This window comes from Thamnophis elegans, chromosome 11, assembly GCF_009769535.1.
Source record: "Thamnophis elegans isolate rThaEle1 chromosome 11, rThaEle1.pri, whole genome shotgun sequence".
NCBI lineage: Eukaryota > Metazoa > Chordata > Lepidosauria > Squamata > Colubridae > Thamnophis > Thamnophis elegans.
This window is the reverse complement of record NC_045551.1, coordinates 18,100,647-18,126,281: the sequence shown is the minus strand read 5'-3', so window position 1 is coordinate 18,126,281 and position 25,635 is coordinate 18,100,647. Positions and strand designations below refer to the sequence as shown.

At 38.8% G+C, this 25,635-nt stretch overlaps 1 protein-coding gene across 1 annotated transcript in view; it reads left to right on the top strand.

The window, feature by feature from the left end:
- The window catches only part of PHEX (phosphate regulating endopeptidase homolog X-linked), a 202,176-nt gene extending 184,283 nt beyond the window's left edge, over positions 1–17,893 (top strand). Inside the window, exons 16-22 of the mRNA XM_032226114.1 lie at positions 745–799; positions 11,213–11,280; positions 11,591–11,721; positions 12,776–12,841; positions 12,973–13,077; positions 14,293–14,369; positions 17,496–17,893. Of these exons, the coding sequence (XP_032082005.1) occupies positions 745–799; positions 11,213–11,280; positions 11,591–11,721; positions 12,776–12,841; positions 12,973–13,077; positions 14,293–14,369; positions 17,496–17,598 (605 nt within the window). The 3' untranslated portion in view covers positions 17,599–17,893. The remainder of the gene's footprint in view (positions 1–744; positions 800–11,212; positions 11,281–11,590; positions 11,722–12,775; positions 12,842–12,972; positions 13,078–14,292; positions 14,370–17,495) is intronic.
- The last annotated feature ends 7,742 nt before the right edge of the window (positions 17,894–25,635 follow it).

Sequence of the window (25,635 nt, the reverse complement as noted above, 5' to 3'; positions counted from 1 at the left end):
CATCAGGACCAAATTTGGATTATAACCCGACCCTCCCAATAGAATGACTACACAAGCCAGTTCTGAGGTATAATGGTTGAATGCTTGAATTTTAGCTGTGAGGATGGAAGGGCTTCCTATAAAGATATACAATGCTTCTGACTGAGATTCATTATTTAAATTGTTTACATTCATTGTTTAAACTATTAGACCAAGTGTTGCCCTTGTATGCAGAAAGTATCAGATGCTCTACCTTGTCTAAATCTCAGATTTCTTTATTTGGTGAGACTGAATTGGTGAGTGGGTACTTGAGAGACCGCCTGCTGCCAATCACCTCCACTAGACCGATTAGATCCCACAGATTAGGCCTCCTCCGAATTCCATCCACCGGCCAGTGTCGACTGGCGACTACCCGGAGGAGAGCCTTCTCTGTGGCTGCTCCGACCCTTTGGAACGAACTCCCTGTGGAGATTCGAACCCTCACCACCCTCCAGGCCTTCCGCAAAGCTGTTAAAACCTGGCTGTTCCGACAGGCCTGGGGCTAAAGAGCTGCTGCCCCCGTTTCGAATGGTATGACTGTTGTGTGTTTTTAAATTATGTATTGTTATGTTTCGTTTTTTATTTTTTGTCTGTACCCCCCCTTCCCTGATTTGATTTGTTAGCCGCCCTGAGTCCCCTTCGAGGGAAAAGGGCGGCATATAAATATAATAAAATGAAATGAAATGAATTCTTTCTTCTTCTCTTCCTCTTCTAAAATCACTATAGGGTTTCCAGCAGGAGAACTCCAGAAGCCTTTCTTCTGGGGAACTGAATATCCTAGGTAAGAAGTCTTTTTATGTGAAATACTAACAAAGTCAAATACATAAATATTATTAAAAGTTTTAGCATACTTGTTGAAGCAAGAAACTGGAAACCTAAATATATGTGCAATTAACCATGTTCTATTAGCTTTAACTTTTGGGGCATTGTAAATATAGATCAATACAAAAAACAGCTTTCTTGATAATACCTATTTATTTATTTTTTGTTTTGTTTTCAGTTCATTAGAGATATGTACATGCATTCTGCCCTCTTTCATTCATCCTCATGCACTTTTTAACAGGTGATCAAACAGTAAACACAGAAAAGGAGTTCTCCCCATAATTGCTTTACTGAGGTTTTCTTTGCAGAGTTTATCAGCAGCCTCCATTCCTTCCCTGTGTATTTAAATACTCTGTTATAAAATGAAAGGCTGCAAGCAGAGATGAATTAAGTATTCCTGTTCATGTATTGCAATAAATACTTTTAGAAAACTAACTACTGTTAGCCATGGATCCATGTAGAAGCTGTTAGTTTTCACACATATAAAACAAAACAAAACAAAACAAAAAAACCTGTTAATGTTAAATATGTCTCTGGAATTTAAAACACACAATTCCTATTTATGAGATTAGAAATAGTTCTTAGGTTTCACTTTTTTATTTTAATATTTTCAATAATTGTTACAATTGTTACCCCACAAGATTATTTCCCCCATAAATTCTTTATATCATCAGAATTTGCCTCCTTATAGTCTCAATGGAAATTGAATAATAAAGTAGAAAAGCTGAGTATCTCTGAGACTTTAGTTCTCAAATCATGAAATGTGACAAGAACTAGATTCCAGAAAGTAGAAATTTAAGATCTTTTGCCTGGGTCAAAGTTTGATTCTGTGTGTTTCCCCGAAAATACAACATGTCCTCATAATACAGCCATGCCACATTTTTCTGGTGGGCAAAAATATAAGCCCCCCCCCACATATAAGCCCCCTGGACAACCCCCCACCTCCGGCCAGGCAGAGCGCCACTCACCAACCTAGCAGTATCCCAAAGGTGCCAAGCGATGGGAACCTGGGGGGGAGGCAAAGGTGATCGTGTTGCTTGGTGCCTTCGGGATACTACTAGGTTAGTCAGTAGCACTGCGCCCAGCTGAAGGGGGGGTTGCCGGGCAGTTGCTCTCTTGTGAGCGGGCTCCCAAAGAGCCGGGCACATCCTCATGGGCGAATGGCTGTGTTGCGCTGTTGCAGCAGTGCAACACAACAGACATGAAGCGACCACACTCATGAGCAGCCACCCAACAAACCCCCTTTGCAGCTGGGCACAGTGCCATTGACTGACCTAGGGGTATTGCCAAGCCGCGTGAGCGCCTGTTCACCGCCGCCCGGCTCCTGCGGCTTGGCACCTTTCAAATGCCAGTGAATGGTGCTCTGCATGGCTGGAGAGGGGGGGTTGCATGAGTGGCTGTTCCACTCTCGCTCACCCACCTCCCAATGCATGGCCCAGCTCTCATTACGGACCCAGGGCACCTCCACCATCGCCATCCCAGCCTGGCTTTTTCCATGGCTTCCAACCCGAGTCTTTCAGCAGTGGCTGCTCTGGGTGCATGTCTATGGTTGTACGCTCTGCAGGCAGCTGGCCCACAACCATAGAGCATGCGTCCAGAGCAGCCACTGCCGAAAGACTCGGGTTGGAAGCCGTGGAAAAAGCCAGGTTGGGATGGCGGCAGTGGCGGAGGTGCCCTGGCTCCATAATGAGAGCTGGGCCATGCATCGTGAGGCTGGGAGGTGGGTGAGTGAGAGTGGAACAGCCGCTCGCGCAACCCCCCTCTCCAGCCATGCAGAGCACCATTCACTGGCATTTGGAAGGCGCCAAGCCGCGGGAGCCGAGCGGCGGCGAACAGGCGATCACACGGCTTGGCGATACCCCTAGGTCAGTCAATGGCACTGTGCCCGGCTGCAAAGGGGGTTTGCCGGGTGGCTCCTTGTTAGTGTGGTCACTTCATGACTGTTCTGTTGTACTGCTGTGACAGCGCGACACAGCCATTCGCCCATGAGGCTGTGCCCGGCTCTTTGGGAGTCCGCTCGCAAGAGAGCAGCCACCCGGCAACCCAAAAACAATAAACCCTCCCCCTATAATAAAGCCCAAGCCATATTTTGTAGGTAAAAAGAAAATAAGACCCTGTCGTATTTTCAGGGAAACATGGTGGTTACTGGTCTTTGAAATCCTTGTAGAATCCATGTATAGGATTTGTGTTGTGAAATCAACATTTATTGAGAATGTATGCACTGAAATTAAAGTATTAATTGCTACTTATACATTAGTGTGCTTATTAATTAAGAAACCAAAAATAAGGAATTATATATCTTTGATGACATTTTGTGGAGGAAGCTAACAGCTTGGGAAGAAACAGCATTTTATTTGTTTTTTTTTTTGTTTGTTTATCCATCCCATTCCCTAACCATATCAAACTATATTTGAGATTGTTCCATTGCTGAAGGCTTATTCCATGTCAATAACCATTTTCAAGACCAAGCATCATTAACAACAAGAACACTATTGATAATGGAAAATGTTCTTGCTGTTTGCACCCATAACCATTGGAGAACCAAAAACCTGCATACATGCTCTTACCACTATATTAACTCAGAACTGCTGAACTAGTGTGTAAAATTCAGCCACTATTTCCTGAGCCTTTTATTAGACCAATTCCTAAGTTGTTTTTGAGGGGTCCTTGGTGCTCTCTGAGCTTGGTTGTTTTCTTGCAGAATTTTCATTTCCCAAAGTAGGTAAATCATCCGTGCTAGTGTCCTACCACTGATGATGTTACCTAGTTTGGGTAATAAAATGTCTGCAAGAAAACAACCAAGCTCAGAGAGCACCAAGGACCCCACATTTCAATCCTGAGCTACAAATATTCTCCTTTATTAACTTGGTAAGTTATTTCTTCTTTTCACTAACATTCCTTCTTCCTCTGATCTTCCCCTGGATTTATGTCTCATTCTGATATCAACGCTCATATTTTTTCACCCATTCTGCATTTTTTAAAATAAAAAACCTCCAATTCCTCTGCTTTCTGTTAGTTTTTCTCTAACAGCTATCTCTCTCAAACAGACTGATCTTTTTTTAAAAAAGAAAGTAGATGGATGTCAAACTCGATTGCATCATGTGATGTATCATTATGTATCATGATGTTTTGGCCTTTGCAGAGCTGGAGTGGGCGTAGTCTGCACGTGACACATCCAGCCCACTGGCAGCCAGTTTGACATACTTGCTGTAGGCATTTTTAAGCTGACAATTTTAAGTGTTTGTGAATATCTTATCCTATATTTGTGAATATATAGTTAAAAGTTTCATTGCTTAAAGTTTATGTAAATAATATACTGGTAATGTTGTGTTATTTTTCCACTACTGCTGAGTGCCTGAGGAACAATGGATAGAGATTTCACTCCTTTTTGTAATCCAGACACACTCCCTGATATTATCAAAAAGTTGAAAAGCCTTACTTTTAAGATTGTACTTTGTATCTGATGCCATACCTGTCTTCAGTACAATTTAAAATAATAAACTTGTCATAGAATGGGATGCTTCCATTCTTGAAATATATAATTTTAACCTCAGGCTTGTAATGGAATTTATCAGAGATAAAAATAAAATCTGTAAGAACTATTTTATGACATACAAATGAGCTTTTGGGGAGGATGGAATAAAATAAATATACTGTAGGTTTCGGATATGATTTAGAGGGCAATTACCATGTTACGGATTGTCAAATGAAAGTTTCTTTGAAAATCTGCAGTGACATTGATGGAGTGTTGTTATAGTAAATTCAGAATAAGCATGGGGGATTCTGATTTTGTGTTGGACTATAGAGTAAGTGGAGAAAAGAAATAACCTTTCCTCCCTCCCCATTTTGGTCCTGTGGGTGGTGTGTTGAGTAGGAAACATAATTTCAATAAGAAGAGATCTTCCTTGGCATTAATCAAAGTTTCTTCTTCAGTGAATTCTTCTGCATGACAAGTCATTAGGAATGCAGATTATCCCAACAGTAGCTGAACTCAGTCTGCTGATCAGATATATAACTCTTATTTGAAACCATCTATACACAGTTTATAGAATCAGCATATTGCTGACTCCCCCAACAGTCTGGCTTCTCATTTTACTGACCTCAGAAGGATTGAAGGCTGAGTCAACCTTGAGCTGATCAGGATTGAACTCCTGGCTGTGGGTAGAGTCAGCCTGCAGTACTGCATTCCAGCCACTGCAGCACCATGACTCAATATTTAGAAGCTTGTGTTGAATTGTCCCAGATTGCAATGGGCAATCCCAGAGTTCATTCCAGGCTTTTCTGATTAGCTCCTTGCTATGTTTTTATAATAGACATCCCCAGGATAGTTACATTCATCCGTTGTTTCAGACTTGGCTGGATTTTGTGTCCATCTCTTTGAGAGGTTTTCTGAAAGATGTGATTTCTGCCAGTTTTTAAAATGACTTTGTATTTAAAAATATAGATGTAGAAGATGGGATAATCTGTTTCCATACAATCTAGATTTCACTTTACTCAGACTGGGTGTGTTACCTGCAGTAGTCCTTTTGGGAGGTTTTAAATATACTTCTATGTTTTTCCAATTTTGTCCATGTGGTAATGGCTAAACTCTAGGCCATTTATTACTGTACTGCTCCTTTTTGTCTATTTAATGTTACTTCTTTCAGACAAGGACTCAAAAGTATCCCTCCAAGTCACCCAGTTTTGTACCACCATCTGTAGATTATATCACACAATTTGTTAAATTTGAATATACTTTTTATAATACATATGCATGGGTATGTATGTATGTGTGTGTGTATGTGTGTGTGTATGAGTATATGTATATGTGTGTATATGTATGTATGTATGTGTGTATGTGTATGTGTATGTCTATGTGTATGTGTATGTGTATGTCTATGTCTGTGTGTGTGTGTGTGTGTGTGTGTGTGTTGTGACTCAGCAGAAGTTTGAGTCGGGATGCAGGAATAACAATGCAGCTGGGGCTCGTTAGTGTGGTCTTCTGGAGATAAAAGGACTGATGGTGCCACACCCTGGTTGAAGAAGTCAACGTTCGTTGTTCGTGCATGGTTCATTGATCATCGGTCGTGGTTTGTTTATGAGAGACACTTGGATAAGTGATTTGCTTTCTGTAACCCTGATTCAAAGAGACACTTGGAGAAGTGATTTGCTTTGTAAGAGATCTTTGTTTTTGCATTCTGTTATCTTCTTGCCAGAGACTTTATTTATGTTTATTTTTGGGCTCGCAGCCAGCGTGAGCCGAGGCTGATAAAGTTCTTTCCTTTTAAGTCTGTCTGCCTGTTGTCTTTGAACGAGCAAAGGAGGGGGGGGTCAGAATATATATATATATATATATATATATATATATATATATATATATATATATGTGTGTGTGTGTGTGTGTGTGTGTGTGTGTGTGTGTGTGTGTGTGTGTATGTATGTTTGTATGTATGTTTGTATGTTTGTATGTATGTATGTATGTATGTATGAACATGAATATGTAGTTATACGTCAAGGACTATCTCTGCCTTCCTCTGCATGGCAGCCTTTTCCTAGTAAACTCCTTCTCCTTTCTGGCAATTTTCCTCTCTGTTAGCGGCATCAAAATAATTCAGACAATGTAAGGTTTCCTACTGCAGCAGGGGGTTGGACTAGATGACCTCTGAGTAGCCTTCTAGCCCTAAATTGCTGTGCTGCTTTTCTGTCTTTCTTTTTTTTCTTTCTCCCTTCCCTCTGTGGAAAGCAACCAACACCCCCCTCCCACAATAAAATATTACTCCCAGAAAGGCTCATTCCACTTGTCTGCCAGGTAGATAATGAGATAAAGTTGAGGATTCAGGATGCCCAGCAACCATTTTTATTGAGCTGTTGGAATTAGAGAAACAATATGCAGAGACCATATGTTCTGCAGCGATGGGAAGCTTATGTAAAGTTGGGTTTACCACTGAAAATCTGCAGAAGAATTTAATAGCTTTCTGCTTCGATGGTGCCAATGTTATACTTGGGAGAAAATCTGTAGTCAGCACCAGAATAGCTCAAGACTTCCCAAACATCATAATCTGGCACTGCATGAACCACTACCTCCAACTTGTGCTGGATGATGCGATAAAAGAAATCAAACAAGTTAACCACTTCAAGATATTGCTTGATAAGATACACACAACTTTCCAGAAATCCTGCAATAGCCAGAATGACCTTTTCCAAATCTCTGAACAACTGGGCATTGAAATTGTGAAGATTGGCAGAGTTTTGGGACCAGGATAGGCTGCCTGTAGTTTAAGGTCAACCATAGCTATGTGGCGTGCTTACCCAGCGCTACATCAGTTTTTTCTGGGCAAAAAATGGCTTCCCATTTTGAAAATTTAAATTTTTTGAAGGATTTTGCCCTCATGATTGATATTCTAAATGAGATTTCTCTTCTGTCAAATGCCCTGCAGGGGAGAAACACAGATATCATCAAGGCCAAAAAATTAGGATTGTGATCAATTAAAGCATTTGAAATGACACAATGCTAGCTTCAGAAGCCTTCAAAAACATAAAATTTAGTTCCAAATCAACGGTTTGTTGCCCTTCCTTGTGAAAACATTTTTGGCAAGCATCATCACCAATTTGAAGAAAAGGCTGATGGATTGCAACCATCTAAAAACAGGTAGCCAATTGCCAGATGCAAACAAATTACACTTTATCACATATTTGGAGCCGGATTACTGGAACATTGAAGATGTAATCATTCCATTGGCAGAAGCAGAAGAAGGATTGACTGAATTTGGTGAAATTTTTAATTATGAAATTGATTTGAACGACTACAGATTTTTTTTTGCAAAATGTGATCAAAGATCTAAAGAGCTACAAAGTTCCTGACAGTATCAAAAAAAAACTAGAGATATTGTCAGGACAATTGCTGTTAATTCAGCAGAGGCAGAAAGGGGGTTCTCAAAAATGAACCTCATATGTTCAAAGCAAAGAACCCACCTAATTGTTACAAACATTAGTAATCTGATGACGATAAGCATTGTTGGCATGCCTGTTGAGAGATGGGACCCAATTCCTGCAGTGAAAAAGTGGCTCAGAGCACACCATCACCCAACTGATGATCCACGAATAAAGACCAAGAAAAGCGCAACTGAGGGGTCTGGGAACCAAAGAACAATCTGGAAACATCTTCAACCACAAAACCAATAACACAAGTAAGTACTTGAGTGTATCTCTTTCATTGTGTTATTCTTATGTAAAGTGTAAGTGCATGCAATTAAAGTCTTCCTTTCTGTGTCTCTTCTTTGTGCAGGTTATTGGAACAAGGTGGTGAGATAGTGATGTTGAAGGCCAGCAAGGACAGTCATCTTCCTCCTGTAAGTAGGTGTTTTATTGTTTTGTGTGCTTGTTTCATCCTTAATGTAGTGCATCCAAATTGAAGAGTTCATTTCTGTGTCTATTTGTGCAGGCCATTCATTGGAGAAAGGTGTTCAGTGATATAGAAGACTGGCAAGGACAATCATCTTCCTTCTGTAAGTAGCTCTTTTATTGTTTTGTGTACTTATTTTAATCTTATTTAAGTAGTAAGTGCACAAAATAATAAATTTTCTTTTTTATATATCTTCTTTTTGTAGATCATTCATGGGAGCAAAGAATTCAGTGACATCGACTTGGCCATTCCCACCCAGTCACATGACTGCCAAGCCACACCCACAAAGCAGGCCATACCTACAGAATAGCTAGCCTAATTTACCCAGCTGGTTTATGGGATTAGACCCACTATCTTCTGGTTTCTAGCTTGATGTGAAGTTCCCAGAAGACGACCTAATTAATTTACAAGCCTCCAGACAAAGTTGAAAAGAAATCCAATTATTTATTAGGATCGACATTCTGGCGTGGACTCCCGTGGAGCCAAAACTGCTTTCGCTTAATTGCGTTTAAACTTTACCCCTGTAATCCCCTCCCTTCTGTCCTACATCATAATTCATATTCTCCAACTAGGCTGTAGACATGAGATCCGACTCCGGCCAAAGGCATGCATGGAATTTCCCCTTCCATGCCAGCCTGATAATAGTCATGTCAACGCTTTAGAAGTTGATACTTGATGCCTTAGCACTATATCAGAATGGCTCTCTATATATTTTTAGATCTATCTACAATCACTCTATCTATCTATCTATCTATCTATCTATCTATCTATCTATCTATCTATCTATCTATCTATCTATACCTACATACAAACATTCCATATTGCTTTGATTTTCTGTTATACATATAGAGGTATGCAACAGTTTAATCTGGCTTTATGACTGTAATAAATTGAGTTCAATATAACCCAGATTTAATCATATTTTAAAAACATATATTTGTATTTTAAAATTATATGGTTTTGTATTTTTGGAAGTTTTAATACACACATACACATACACACACACACACAAAATACAATTACTGCTATATTTTTTTTGTTTATTTCATTAATAATTATCTTTAAATGGAGGGAGATTTTCTGAGAGCTTTGGAAATGCAATGCACTTGTTTCTTGCACTTTTTTCTTATGTTTAATGTACACTTCTGTACATGTTTGCCCAGTAGTGACTTCCTCATGTTTCACCCACTATATTTTATCACAGATGTTAGTTTTGCACTTTTAAAGAAAATTGTTTTAGCTTCTCAATGTCCTCAAGAAATAAAATACAAAATAACAGAAAATGAAATAGGAGTACAATCTAATACAAATTCCAAAAGTTTAATTCCATTTCCAAAACTTTCCGAACCAACTTCACAATCTCTCTAAAAAAGTAATAAATCTGAATTTCCCTCATTATATATGCAACTTGTACCTATATTTTATATTATTCAACTCCTAGCCTCTGGCCTCAGGGAGCCATCTTTCCCTGCCATGGGTTTATAATGACTCAGACTGCAGCATTCAGCCATTATTAAAATTACTGTGAAAAGTGTCTGGTTGTAAAAATGCCATATTATCTTTTGGGTATTACAGTCAACAGAAGTGTTTTTATATAAGCAGAAAAAATGTCCTATTTCCCAATAGTGTGTCCTTCCTTCCTTCCTTCCTTCCTTCCTTCCTTCCTTCCTTCCTTCCTTCCTTCCTTCCTTCCTTCCTTCCTCATACATGACAATTGAATGTTTGTGTACACATTGAAGGAGCAACAGGATTTTTGTTATTCCAGATCTGACAGTTCAGGGCCAGAATATTCTTTGAATCCCACTTTTAAAATTCTGTTATTGGTTGGATTCTGAAGTAATTCATTGGAATATGATTTCCTGTCTGTCTTCCTGTAATCAATCAAGGTTCACTTTCTTCATTGAAAAGTTGACCCTTCAATAACTAAAAGTTATGCTTTCATTCCAGGACTACTTCCATATTCCTTTATTCTTCCTGATATTTCAGTTCTTAAAAACATGAGAACTATGGGTTTCCTTTCTTTAGAATATTTTAGAAACTTATCTTTTTAGTCTGGTATTTAACTAAACTTGCACATCTTCCCTTTCCCTTCCATCTTCTCCCATTTTGTGGTTTTAAACCAAGATTACAAAAACCTTTTATATTTTTATGACATTAAATAATGTTTACTCTTACATCTTATTACGAATAAATATCTACAAATAAGGGCATAGATAATAAGCACCAATGATTTGGTATTACTGCAAGCATACTCCATTCTAATACATTTGACTAGTTATACTTTAGACCTCATTCCATCAGTTTTGATTTAAGACAACTTATGAGCCATATTTGGCTTATATGGAAAAAAGAGATTCAGTACTCTTTTGACAATTTAATTAACTTGAGCTTTTTTTGAAGGTTTGGGAAAAATAGCTGTTAAGAGAAGCTCTTCACTCTGTTCTGACAAATACAAAGTTTATCTACCTTGATACTGGAGGGGTGGTAATTGATTCCAAAAGGTTAATTGTGAGCAGCCTTGAAAATGATTGCTAGAAATGTAACACTGAACTGTGATTCGTCTATTAATATAAAAACATGCAATGTGACTGTTAAATAAAACATCTTTGAGGTGGCACTGTGTTTAATATAGTCAGAGAGGTTAAATGTACTTCTTTGTATATATTACCTAATTTCCATTTGCTTTTTACAAACTAAGATTTTTTTAAAAAAATTCAGCTAATGTTTTTCAAATAATAGTGGCTTTCTTCAATGATATCTTTAGATATACTTTCTTTCAGTTTACATAAAACTGAATGGAAATTATACTGCTTTGTTTTCTCCCCCTACTGCATAGGTATCAAACTGGTGGCCAGATGTGTCATGAGCAGGCCATGTCCACCCCAGTTCCACGAAAGGGAAAATTGTCATGATACATCACATGATAGCAACATGACTCTGCGAGTTTGACAACTGTAATCTACTGGATCTCAAAATTCTTTTCTTTTTCAGGTCATTAAGCTATGGTGCTATTGGAGTAATTGTTGGACATGAATTTACTCATGGATTTGATAACAATGGTGAGTTATTTAAATTCTTAAAATTTGGTAAAAAAATGACTAATTTTGGAGCCCTCTCCTAACTTGTATAGGAAAAAAATGCAAACCTCATGTACTTTCTAAAGCAATATGGAGATGTAGTGTTTCTGGTCTTTTAGATGAAAATAGCTAATCATGCATTAAATTCTTGTTTATATTTATGCAAATTTTAAGATTTACATAAATAGTGAAGTTATTCTTTTAAAGGAAATGTTTCTGGGTTAAGTTTTTAAAAATCTGTATGTTTTTATTAATATTATGCTTTGTGTTTTTCTTGAAAATGGAAATGCAGGTCGCAAATATGACAAGAATGGAAATTTGAATCCTTGGTGGTCCTTGCAGTCAGAAGAAAAATTCAAAGAGAAAACAAAATGCATGGTCAATCAGTACAACAGCTATTATTGGAAGCAAGCAGGGTTGAATGTAAGTTCAGGAGTTTTGGCTTAAACTGATTTGGATCAATCAAACTAAATCTGGAACAATCAGCAGTAATATATCATCATGACATTTTGATGTTTGGCTTTTTGTATAGCTTGTAACAAGTTTTTTCTCTTTTTAACTAGATACATTTTGCTTTTTCAGTGATGCATGATACCAAGAGAGATATGATTTCATCTAGTGACAGCTGGCTACTGTGGCTGGTGGCAAAGGTTTTAAAGACTTAGTTATTTTCCAATGCTTTGCCTCATTTTTTCCTTTAATTTCAAGGCAAAGAGGCAAGGAAGAGAATTAAGCACATATGCTTGCTTAATTATTCACTGTGCATCTTTACAATTTTATAGCTGTCAATAACAATGCAAATAGATATTGTTAAACCTGTATTCTTTTACAGGTTTTGATTTTCTGTATCTGTCTGTCTCGTCTATCTATCTATCTGCCTATATCTTATCTATACCTATCCCATCCATCCATCCATCCAGCCATCCAGCCATCCATCCATCCAACCATCTATCCAGTAGAATGAAAAAAAAAGGAATTTGAAGCAATAGGATCCACTGACTGGATTCCTTGGAAAACTTAAGTACTAATGCTACATAGTTCACAAAATGTTTTGAAACACAACTTATTTTTTCACTTTTTCAACAGCTGTAATGCTGCAGGCACCTTGATGCATATGTCTTCCAATATTGCCTACAGATAGTCTTTGTTTAAAGACTGCCATGTTTAGCAACTGTTCAAGGATACAATGACACTGAAAAAGGAATTTTATAACTGTTCCTTGCACTTAGGATGATTGAACATTCCCCTGGCTGAGTTATCACCATTTGCCTGCTCCACAGCTGGCTTCTGACAAGTAGAGTTAATAAAAAAGCTGACAGTATAGTCACAAGTTATAATCACATGGTGTCTCACTTAACAACCACTACTTACCAACAGAGTTAGCAACCCTTGTATTTCCCCACCCCCCACCCCAGTTGTATGAAATATTTGATGTGGATTGAAAAACCATGATAATTTACATTATTCTTACTCCTAGATAAAAGGAAAAAGAACTTTGGCAGAAAACATTGCAGATAATGGAGGATTGCGAGAGGCTTTCCGGGTAGGCAGCTCTTTTTTTCTAAGTGCAGACCAATACATGGTCCATCCCCACACACCCCAATATGATATTGTAGGGAAAAGGGCTGGTGAAACCTGCACTGCCTTCAATGTGTTAATTATGTCTCTCATCAGGCCTATAGGAAATGGATCAAAGAAAAGAGACAAGGAGAGGAAGAGGCTGTACTACCAGGCATTGACTTCACCCATAATCAGCTCTTTTTTCTGAGTTATGCTCATGTGAGTAGTACACAACATTTCAGAATGAATATACTGTGTTTGTGTGTGTGTGTGTATAGATCAGTGATGGCGAACCTATGACACGCGTGTCAGTGCTGACACGCGTAGCCATTTGGGGTGACACGCACAGGATTTCATGCGATTCATCCTCGGCTCCTGCACGGCCGCCGAGGATGAAAGAATCTGTGCTGGAGGAACGGGGGGGGCGGGACATGTGATCTCCCCCGCCCACACTCACTTACTGTATCGCCGCCGCCCCTTTCTGAGCGCAGGGGCTGCTGGTAAGGCGTGCGTGCCGTGCGCACACACGTCATCAGCGTGGCGAGGGAGGACCCGCAGGAGAGGAGCGCGGGAACAGTGCGTGCCTCTCTCCAGTCAGGCCGGCACAGAGAGTCTACTCCTGGGACTGTCGGTTACGACCGCACCACAGCAGGGAACAGCGGAGTGCCAACGGGAACTGTGAGCGCCATTAGCAGCAACTATAAATTGCGCAAAATTATGTTTTTGTCGAAGTGACACACAACGCGAGTTATGCTCGATTTTTTGCCGATTTTTGACACACCACGCCAAAAAGGTTGCCCATCACTGGTATAGATAGATAGATAGATAGATAGATAGATAGATAGATAGATAGATAGATGATAGATGATAGATAGATAGATAGATAGATAGATAGATAGATAGATAGATAGATATGTAGATATATAGCTATGTAGATATATAGATGTATAGATATATAGCTGTTCACTGTATAATGAGTAGACAAGTCTGCTTGATTACCAAAATAATGTCATAACCAATTTCGTTGTATTTATTTTGTATAATAACAATAAAGATTATATTTATAGTTATTGTCATAAATTGTAGATTATTACCAATCCCTTCCCTTAGAAACAAATTACAAGGCCTCTCTTCAGATTCTTCTTTCTACAATACCTTACCAAAAAGTTGAAAGTACATTTCAGTGCTGCTTCCTAACTGATGCTTCTCTCTTTTCGAGCTTTCTAGTTGCTGAAGAGAAAGAAATTTCAAAGGCAGCACAAGGTCCTTTTTATAGCACAATGTTAGATGGCTTTGTGCATGATTTCTCTCTGATTTACCTAGGTTACAGAGTACAGACAACTACGTGTGTCATTGGTTACAAACTGGATCATGAAAGAGGTTCAGAATTATTTAACCAGTTATTTTATCTAATTATCTAACTATGTATCTTAGGTGAGGTGCAATTCATTTAAACCAGAAGCTGCAAGAGAACAAATCTACACTGGAGCTCACAGTCCTCCTCAGTTCAGGTATTTTAAGTTGCTTCCTTTTTTCCCAATTGCCAAAATACAGTAAATCAGGCAGGTATAATAAAACTAGTATAAACAGCTGTTCTGATCAGTTAAGAAATGTGACAATTTCTTTTAACCACTCTGTTGTTCTGCAAGAACTCATACAATAGTGTATGTACTTGTCTTCCTTCACTTTATTTTCCATCTTGATATTTATAGTACATCATTTCCAGATATTTGTTTTTCCAGCTTCAAGAAGCTGTTCAGTAGAAGGGAGATAAATTTGGGTAGGGAAAATGTTTTTCTTCTTTCCAGATAGTAGTTTCTCTTCTCTGTAACATTTAGCTGTGTGGATTTTAATTTATTAATGTTTATTGTAGTATTCTGAATCTACGTGCAGCATTATAATCATGGATATGGGTCAACTGACCCCACATATCAACACATTAAACCAGGTCTAGAAATGTGGGTAAGAAGGATTGTGTAGTTTTTGTGTGTGTGCAAATGCACACATCCAAACATTTACACAATTGAAGGTAATTCTTGCCTACCTTTATCCTGGATCCAGCAAAAACTTGTGCATTTTAGCATGCTGTGAAATAGGACTCTCTTGACCGAACAGCACAATTTCATTACCCAAATTGTTCCATTATTTCTGTGAGGTGAATGCTTTTACACTGATTTTTATTTGTTCTGCTGTATTGTAATGCTGTATTTTATTTTTTAATTTTTTGCGTGCCACCTGGTGAATGTAGGAAGCTTAAATAATTATGATAAAACATATTATATACAATTATAATTAATGAAATAGTATTTTAAATTATTATTTTTTGAAATCATCAGTCTTTCCTAGAACAGGAATTTCTATTGCAATTTTAGTGCAATTTCCTGCCAATATTTAAAGGAGAAATGTATTCAACATCCAATAGATTAACAGTTGGAAGGGACCTTGTAGGTCATCTAGTCCAGCCTCCTGCCCAAGCAGGAGACCCTACACCTTTTCTAACAAATGGCAGTCCAGTCTCTTTTTTAAAGCTTCCAGTCAGGAAGCTTCCACAACTTCTGAAGGCAAGCTGTTCCATTGGTTGATTGCTCTCACTGTCCAAAAAACTTCTCCTTATTTCTAGGTTGAATCTCTCTTTGATCAGTTTCCATCCATTATTCCTTGTCTGGCTTTCAGGTGCCTTAGAAAATAGCTTGACCCCTTCCTCTCTGTGGCAGCCCCTCAAATATTGGAACACTGCTATCCTGTCTCCCATGGTACTTCTCTTCACTAGACTAGCCATGCCCAGTTCCTACAACCCTAACCCTAACCCTACTTTTGGTTTTTCTTGCCTAAGTGTAACACTATATATTTCTCTACATTGAATTTCATTTTGTTAGATAGGGCCCAGTGTTCAAGTCCAACAAGATCCAGATGGATCTTGAGCCTATCATCTAGGGCAGCATGGCTAACCTTTTTTGGCTCCTGTGCCAAAAGTGGGGGGAGCACAGGGGGGTTGTGCGCGGGTGTGTCACATCCATAATGCTATGTGTGCAACCCCCAGTGCACATGTGCATGCACACATGACCAGCGCTCCCCCCAGCTTTTGGTGTGCTTTTTTTGCATTCCCCAGGCTCCAGAGGCTTTCTAGGAGCCTGGGCAGGGCGATAACAGTCTCTCCCCCCTGGAGGTTCTCTGGAGGCTTCAGGAGCTTCCCTGAAGCCTCCGGAGGGCAGAAAATGGCCTCAAAAGAAGGCCAAAGTCAGCTGGCCAGTGCGCACATGCACTAAAAATGACTGCGTGCCACCTGTGGCATGCGTGCCATAGGTTCGCCATCATGGATCTAGAGTGTTGACTATTCTTGCCAGCAAATTAAATGACACAGTTCTCTTCTTCATCCCTAACTGTGGAGCTGTTTCATACATCCTTAGAAATGTAATTGCATCCATAGAAAAGTGCTAGGAATCCTTTTAGTTTTATCTGTATTTAAAAGATTTGTTGCCCTAAATATCTTCCGAAAGAGAAGGATTAAAAGCACCTCACATGGATAACCATTTGGAATGAGAAAATACATCTTCCAGTAATATAGCTTCCCCCACATGATGAGTTAGGTAGTGAAGGATAATAATTGAATTATGACACAAATTTTCTTGTTTTTTTAAAAAAAGGGAGTTTAGATAATGTTGAAAAGCCTGAATGATACTGGATCAAATGGATTAATGAAAAAACAGCTTCAACAATTAAAAATAAATGTAAATTTAATATAAAGTACATGAATTATTGGTAATATGTTAACAATGTTCAGGAAAGAAAACTATCAGGATAAAATTTCAGGCAGCATTGTTGAGATCCCTGTTTAATGGGCTGCTGCAGGCAATGAACAAGCGAGAGACTAGAATGCCTGAAAAACTGGAATGACTTTATACAAATTAATGGTATATCCTCATCAACAAGATTATGTCTTGCCTTGGGCGTCTTGTCTCCAGAACTTATCAAATAACATTACCTAATGTACACATTAAAGTGGTGAGCCTTTTAAAAGATTTTATATGTTAGTTGACATGGTATGATGCAGTAGCAGAACTATCTTGAATTAGCATATGTTTCTCTATAGGAAATCAATATGAAGGTTTTGTAGCCTGAAATCACTATCGAATATTGTCACCTAATGTACCTAGGAAGTGCGTGGTGAACCGTTTAAAGTATTTTACATGTTATCTGGAATGGTATGATGCCATAGCAGTGGTAGCTTGAGTTAGCATGTTTCATGAATGCAGGCAAATAAATGTGTCCCAGAATAATATTTCACAATCCAATATGGGTCAATATGAGACCAGTGGTTTTGTCTTCCAAAGTTTTGGGCTTGTATTGGAGCCCATCTTCAGGGAATTCTCTCTAGCAGAATGTGTTCACTCTGTTTCAGTGTGTCAGAGTTTCCTGAAGATAGGTCCGAACAGGTCCTATCAGTACAGGTCCGAAAGCTCAGAAGATAAAACTGCTGGTCCCAGTGATCAACCCAGATTGGATCCTAGCACATGTTTTTCTACAGAAAATCAAAATGAAGGTTTTATAGCCTGAAATCACTACAAGTATATGTATTAAGAATATGAGGCACAGTATTAAACTAATTTGCAAATTTACCTTTCCTTTCTCCATTTTAGAGTTATTGCTGCTATGAGTAATTTTGAGGAATTCCGGAAAGCTTTCAACTGTCCAGAAAATACTACAATGAATCGAGGTGCAGATTCCTGTCGAATTTGGTAGTGCTTCCTTCTGAGATCCTGTGCAGAAATTATGCCTTCATTTCACTGGCCTACTATTGCTTCAGAATTTCACTGATCAAGTGCAGACCAATATAATTTTGCTATGTAGCATCCCCATCCTGTTGCTTGACACAACCAGATCCGGTATTATTGAATGGTTTCTCACAAGCACAGGATAATTCAAAATGTAGTATGTAGACAAGAACAAGCGATATTTTTTAAAGTGTCATTTATAATTCTTCCACGGGAAAAGACCCAAATACAACACGACACTATCTATCTATCTATCATCTATCTATCTATCTATCTATCTATCTATCTATCTATCTATCTATCTATCTATCTATCTATCTATCATAAATCTAGCAAGGCTACTCCAATATATATATTTGATTTCTTTTTCTTAATGTGAACAAGAAGAAAGGTATCCAAGTATCAAACACTATTCAGTTGCCTATAAAGGAGAATCTATGCTAATATTATATGGAGAATATCAGGGCAATTCTAAATCAAGTCTTTAAAAGGTAAAGGTTTCATCTCTGTTTCCAAACTGAGGGAGCCACAATGTCTGATGGTACTTCTGTGGTCTGACATGACTATATGCTGAGGTGCATGGAACGCTATTACCTTCTGACCAAAGTGGTGCCTATTTATCCATTTGCATATTCATGCTTTTGAACAGCTAAATTTGGTAGGAACTGGGGCAATAATGGGAGCTCATCCTGTCACATGGGTCTTGAATCGTCAACCTTTTAGTTCCAGTGTGTTAGATACTAGGCCACTGCACCCCTTAGCCATAGTTAAATATTGTGCTCACAGTGAGTGCAACACAAATAACAGGAAAGGATAGATGTAAGGTCCTGCCTCACTAGTCTTCTCAAGAAAGCAGAACCTTTGAAACAAAAGCCATTTAAAGGGCCATTTTATTGGAAGATTGGGGCTGCAAGATATGTAGGTAGGAAGTTATTTCCACATCACCACAAGAGACCTTAAAGGCAACAGTAAAAAATATTGGGTTTCTGTTTGGATGGTCTCTTGTGACGAGCCGATAGACAGAGAAAAGGAAGCAGTAGGCTTCCTCCCATATTTGGGCATACCAGGGGTTGTGATACTAAATACATACCTATTTCCCTGGCTCAGCTGATAAAGGAGGAGAACCTTGTGGCTTAATGGTTAACACATCTGCCTAATATGTAAAACAGGCAAGGTACAAATCCCAGTAAGGGTATGGCTAGCTGATGAGAGCTAAATAGCTTGAAATAGATCTATACTAGTCTCCCTTTATTTATTTATCAGCACAAATACAACACACACACACACACACACACACACACACACACACACACACACACACACACACACACACACATATATATATATATATATATATATATATATATATATATATATATATATATATATATAATCAGTCTTTCATTGTATCATTATTAATCTATTTCACAACATAATTGTATTATCACTTAACTCCTTCAATTAAAACATAAGTAAAACATTTTTCATTTCCAGGTTTTTTTTCCCCAGCCACTGATAAAACAAATCCCATATCTTATAAAATTGCTCGTCTTCTTGTTCTCTAATTTCAAATGTCAATTTATTCATTTCAGCACACACCATTATTTTTCGAATAACTTCTTCCTGTTTTGGTATTGTTTCATTTTTCCAGGTTTTTGCAAATAAGATTCTAGCTGCTGTTAAAACGTTTACAATCAAATATTTTAAGTCTTTGTTATAGATTTCTGGTATAATTCCCAATAAAAAAAATCTCTGGTTTAAGATCTATGTGTTTGTGTATCATTTTCTCCAACCACATGTGAACTTTAGTCCAATATCTTTTGGCTTCAATACAAGTCCACCACATGTGGTAATATGAGCCCGGTGTCTGATGACATCTCCAGCACTTTTCTGATTTATTCTTGGACATTCTTGCAATTCTCGTTGGGGATAGATGCCACCTGTAAAACATTTATACAAATTTTCTTTATATGCAGTAGACATTGTCATTTTATAATTTTGAGACCACAATTTCTGCCATTTCTCTAAATCAATCCCATGCCCAAAGTTTTTCCCCCAAGCTATCATGGTTTCTTTAACTTGTTCCTCTTGTAATTTAACCTCTAATAAATATCCATATAATTTTTAATTACTTTTTCATCAGTACCTGTTAAAATTTTATCTAACTCAGTCATTGTGTTGTAAAGATCTTTTGATTTTCTATCTTCATTATATCTAGATTGTATCTGTACATATGAGTACCAATTCATTTCTATTCCTTCTTGTTTCAACTCTTGAATAGATTTGAGTTCACCCTCTGCATTCAGTATTTTAACATATCTAACTGTTTGTTCATTTTTATATATTATTGGGTATGAAAATGCTTCAATCGTTGATATCCAGACTGGAATTTTTAAGTAGTGTAATCTTTTAACATTTTCCCAATTTAATAACAAGGCCTCCCTTATATAATGTCTTCTAAAATAACCATGTGCTTTGGTTCCCTTATACCATAAAAAAGCATGCCATCCCAACAGTAAATCATGACCCTCTACATTCAATACTCTAGAGGTTTTTTTAGTGTTATCCACTCCTTAATCCACATCAAGTTTGTTGCTTGGTAATATAACTCCCAATCAGGTAAACCCAATCCTCCTCTAGTTCTAGCATCTTGTAACAATTTGATTTTATACTTGCTTTTTTCCCTTGCCAAATAAACTTCAAAACTATTTTATTTAGATCTTGAAAAAAGTCCTTACCTAGTCTGATTGGGATTGTCTGGAACAGATATAAAATTCTAGGTAAAATATTCATTTTGATTGTAGAGATCCTTCCCATCATTGAGAGTTGTAGATTTTCCCATTTCATGAAGTCAGTCGCAATTTGTTGTTTTAGTCTAGTATAGTTGTCCTCCTTAAGAGTACTGCATCTAGGTGATAAATATATCCCCAAATATGGCCAACCATTATAAATCAGGTGAAAGGTTATATAACATGCAAGGCAAGACATAGAAAGGAGGAAGAATAAATGCATCAAATCCAACCCCCTATCTTCGTCCACTGAAGAATGGCATATACACGGATCTAACACTAAGTCCTTGTTTGGTTCTGAGAAGGTCCAAGGAGGCTTTCCAAAACATGGAGGTAAATTGGAACCCTCTATCTGAAATAGTGTATTGAGGTGTACCGTGCAAATGATATATGTATAGTAAAAATAGCTTAGCTAAGGTTTTTGCTGTATGGCTCTTTTGACATGGTATGAAGTGTCATGAGCTTCGAAAAGAGATCCATGACAACCCATATTTCTGTGTTCCTGGGTGCTGAAGGGTCTGCCACTGGCTATAGTAGACTGGGGGTCTTCCCCTGCCTGCGCTTAGCAGCAGTACAAATGGGACAGCTTGCTACGTAGCTTTCCATATCCTCTTCAACGAAGGCCACCAGAGTTGGTTTTAGTAAGTGTATAATTATTACAAAACCTAAGTGATCAGCTAATCTGGAGTCGTGATAGGCGTGCATAGCTTTCAATATTTCCTTATTTGGGAAATACATTTCATCTCCCACCCAAGCTAACCCATCCTTTATTGTGCAGGTATGTTTATGGGTACAAAACCACTCATCTGTTTCCAATGCTTTTTTGATCTCCGAGATGGTGGCATTGTCTAAGGTGGAGAGGGTCTTTCTTTGCCTGGGAGCATGTGACAACTTTGATGGGCAGCTGGGAAGCCATGAGTATGGGCTTAATCACTTCTGCTTTAGCACTGTTGTATTTGGTAGCCTGGACAGGGTGTCTGCCAGAAAGTTCTTTCCCCCTGGTAAATACTTCAAAGTAAAATTAAACGGTTGGAAATACTGTGCTCACTGGACCTGTTTTGGGGACATTTTCCTTGTGGTTTTGAGAGCTTCTAAGTTCTTGTGGTCGGCACACAAAAGGAAATATCCTGAAAGGATATTATATTTCCCTCCAGGAAATGTCTCCAAGTCAGGAGAGCCCATCTGACTGCAAATGCCTCTTTGTCCCATATAGCCCATCTTTGTTCAGTTTCAGTTAATTTTTTAGAGATGTACGTGCATGGTTGAGGTTTGCCTTCTTCATTTTCTTGGAGTAGGACTGCTCTGTCAGCCACATCACTGGCATTGGCTTGAATTACAAACAGTTTCTACAGATCCAGGTGTTTTAACACCAGTTCAGCCAAAAAAAGATCTTTTCAGAATGCTGCTTGGCATTCCATAGACCCTTTTAGTAGCTGGCTGGGTTTCAGCTTATCTACCCCTTTGGTTTTCAACAAATAAGTAATTGAAAGTGCTACCTGGGCAAAAGAGGGGATGAACTGACAATAGAAGTTGACAAAACCCAAGAAGTTCTGCAATTGCTTGCGGGTGCAAGGGGTCTCCCACTCCAGCACCACCCTGACTTTTGCGGACTCTATTTCCACTCCTTGATGGGAGATTTGATATCCCAAGTAATATATTTTAGCTTGATGGAATTCACACTTGGATATTTTGGCAAACAACTTAGCTGCTCTTAGCTTTTTCAAGACCTCCCTGACTAACTTAACATGTTCAGTCTTAGTTTCAGTGTAAATCAATATGTCATCAAGATAAACCCCCCAAAAAACAACCCTTGTACAATTTCTCATGCAGCACTTCATTAATCAGCTGCATAAAAATGGCCAGAGCACCTTGGAGTCAGAACAGCAAAACTTTGAACTGAAAGCACCCAGTGGGCAATTAAACATGAGTTTCCATTCATCCCCCTCCTCAATTCAGATATGGTAATAAGCTTCCCTTAAATCTCATTTGGAAAAGATCCTCCCCTTTGCCAAATGGGCCAGCATGTCTTTCATCAGAAGTAGGGGATACATATTTTTCTTGAAAATAGCATTCAAATTTCTATAGTACATGCATAGGCACAACAAACCGTCCTTTCCCCCTCAAAACAGTACCAGGGCATCCACCTTGGATCTGGCAGATTTGATGAATCTGCGCTCAAAGTTTTTTTCTATGAATAGGTGCAGTTCATCCAGCTTCCGAGAGGTAATGCCATACATTTTTGGCTTAGGTAGTTTAGCTCCTGGTAGAATCTCAATGGCACAATCCTTAGGGGGGAGTTCATCTGAAACTGTATGGCTAAACATGTCAGTTAAGTCTTGGTATTCTCTGGGGATGTCCAGTAGGGGTCTGCTTATCATGGTAGCAGCTACTTCCTCACAACATGGCATTCCCACCTTGTAAGTCTCCTTCCTTTGGGCCATTAGGGAATCTGAGGGTCCCATCCATCCAGTCCACTCCCGGGTTCCATTTCTTTAGCCAGATTAGTCCCAAAACTAAACACCACTTCAACCCCAGTGTCACGATGAAAGCAATGGTTTTCGAGTGGATTGCTATGGTGAGATCCAGCAATTCAGTAGCACACGTAGCTGGGGTGCCTCCCTCAATGGAACCATCGAGTTGGCAGAAAGAGACTGGAGTTTTGAATGGCCTTACTTGGAGCCCCAGTCTTCCAACTAAAGGAGGGCTTATTAGGTTCCTCGTGCACGCTGAGTCCAACAATGCTTTAAGTCTTACTTTTTCCCCATTAGTGGGATTAATATTTCTATGGGGATTATAAATTCAACAGTCCCACTTACCAATGGGTCTTTGTAGTCACTCCCTGAATGCTCAGGTTCTTCTGCTAGAGGAGTTGGAATTCCAGGTACTGGAGCTGACTTTGGCAGGAACTCCATAACTATGCAGCTTTTCAAAGAGGTATCCCTGGGATGCTGTGCTGGTTTCATAGACCTTCCTGTGGCTTGCTTCTCTCCCTTTTGAGCAGGGATCTTTGCATGACAATCAGCTTTATGGTGGTCTTATTTCCCACAGTTGAAGCAGGTGGTCAAGGGCAGTGAAGCAGGGCAAGGTTTGGCAGCCTCCCTTCTCCATTTGGGCAGGGACTTCCTCCAGGTGCAACTCACACAGTACTGGTTCTGGGCTTGGTCAATTTCAGCTTCCTCAGTCACAAAGTACCAGTTATGCAGGTGGACTAGGGTTCCACGGGCTACTCGGGCATTCTACAGGTCATCATTGAGCCCATCCTTGAACCAGCTCTCCAGTGTTTCCTCTGGCCAATTCATACGGCAGTCCAGGTCTTGGAATTCCTTGATGTATTCAGCCACCAGTTGGTGTCCTTGCCTGATGCAGTTGCTGGCTAGAGGGTCCTCAAATCTCTGTCTCAGGGCTGTCATAAAGCAGTTGAAGCTTTGAAGCTCTGGGGTGTCTGCGTTGTGGGGGTCATCATCCAGCATGCAGCAGCCCCTTCTAAGGCCAGGGTGATGACCCTGACTTTGGCTCCTTCTGTGGGGAGGTCCCTACCATACTTCTGCATGTAGGTTAACATGTGTGTGAGGAAAATTCCCAGTTGATGGGGGTCCTCATCAAACTTAGTGCTTGTGGTGCTGGTGGTACTGGTCTGATCCACCTGGTAGTGCTGGTGGTCTTGGTGACTGTTTTGGATCAGCTGATTGCTCCTGTCTTGGTTTCTTGGTGAAGAAAGCAGTGATATTCTGTTGCCTCTTCTTCATCCTGTTAAATAATACTAATAATAAAACAATATTGTGCTTTGGACTTTTGTGGTTGTAAGCTGAGGACTACAGGTAACAGAAGGGATCTGTTTTCACCCAACAATGTACAGTCTTTTCAGAAAGGATGTCCCCCAACAAACAGAAAATTTATAGTTTTTCATCTAAGAAGTTAGATCAAGAAGAATGAATGTCATAGATAGATTCACAGAGCAATACAGATTTCTTTTTCTGAAATTTATTCCTGAGTTCAAAAAACAGGAATATATGAATTGGGTTCAGTACTTAGGTCAGTCCAATTAGCTATTCAAGAGTTAGTGGTGTCATGGTTAGCAATGGTAAAGCAAGATATGGATTTCAAACCAGAAATATTTTGTTGGATATTTCAAAGGGAATATAATACATATTTAATTTTACACGTTAACAGCTGCTGGAATTGTGTTTGCATAACAGTGGAAAAACAAAGATATGAAAATGAATAAATATTAGAATGTGCAGAAATGAATAAATTGACAATTAAAATCAAGAAGATTTCGAATACTTTTTCACATGGAATTTATTTTATCAATGGCTAACTAACAGAAACAGAAGTTAGAAATCTAAATGTATGAAAGAAAACACCAATTATGTAAGGAAAGGTCACTTAAATGTATAAGCAAATATTATTAGTATTTGATCATTATTAATGTGTAGATAACTGCGGGACATTACAAACACACACCCCAACTATGACAGAATCAGGAAAATACCAAAAGAATAACAACAGTTTCCCCCCAAAAGACTGCAGATGAAACAATTTTTTCCCTAACCCTAAGGATAGGAAAAACAAATCTACTGGAATAAGAACCATCAAGGCATTGTGGGAAGTATTATCATAAAAGGCAGTACCAGAAACTTCACTAAACCAGAAACCACAAAAAACAGTGCCAAGAAACTCAAGCCCTTCCCCCTTTAAGAAAACCCCATGCAAAAGCACCAGCTGAAAGGAAGACTTAAATTCTTAAGTACATCCATTAAGACAAAGGGAATCAGCTGGCTAAAAATAGCTCACCTGGAACTCCCCTTTTCCTGTTTCCTGGCAGAACTAATCCCCAGGATAGGAATAACAAAAGACCTGGGAGCAAGATTAACCCTGGAAAACAGGAAAACAAAAGAAGGGCAATCAGAAATCATCAAAACCCTTCAAGCTGCAGGAGCTCACAAAGCAGCACACAGCTCAACATATGAAAGCAGCCATGGAGTCACATAAAAGGTGATTGCTGCAAGAAGCAACCACCTCACAATTACCTCAAAAACCAGTTATCACACAGAACCACAGAAAATCTCGCAAAGCTGCCTTCACCAATCTGCACATATAAAAACAGCCTTAATTTATGTGCCTTAAAATGGCTGCTTTTATACGTGCAGGTTTGTGCAAGGCAGCTTTGCGAGATTTTGTGTGTTTATTTCTGTAGTGATTCACCTCACTACACA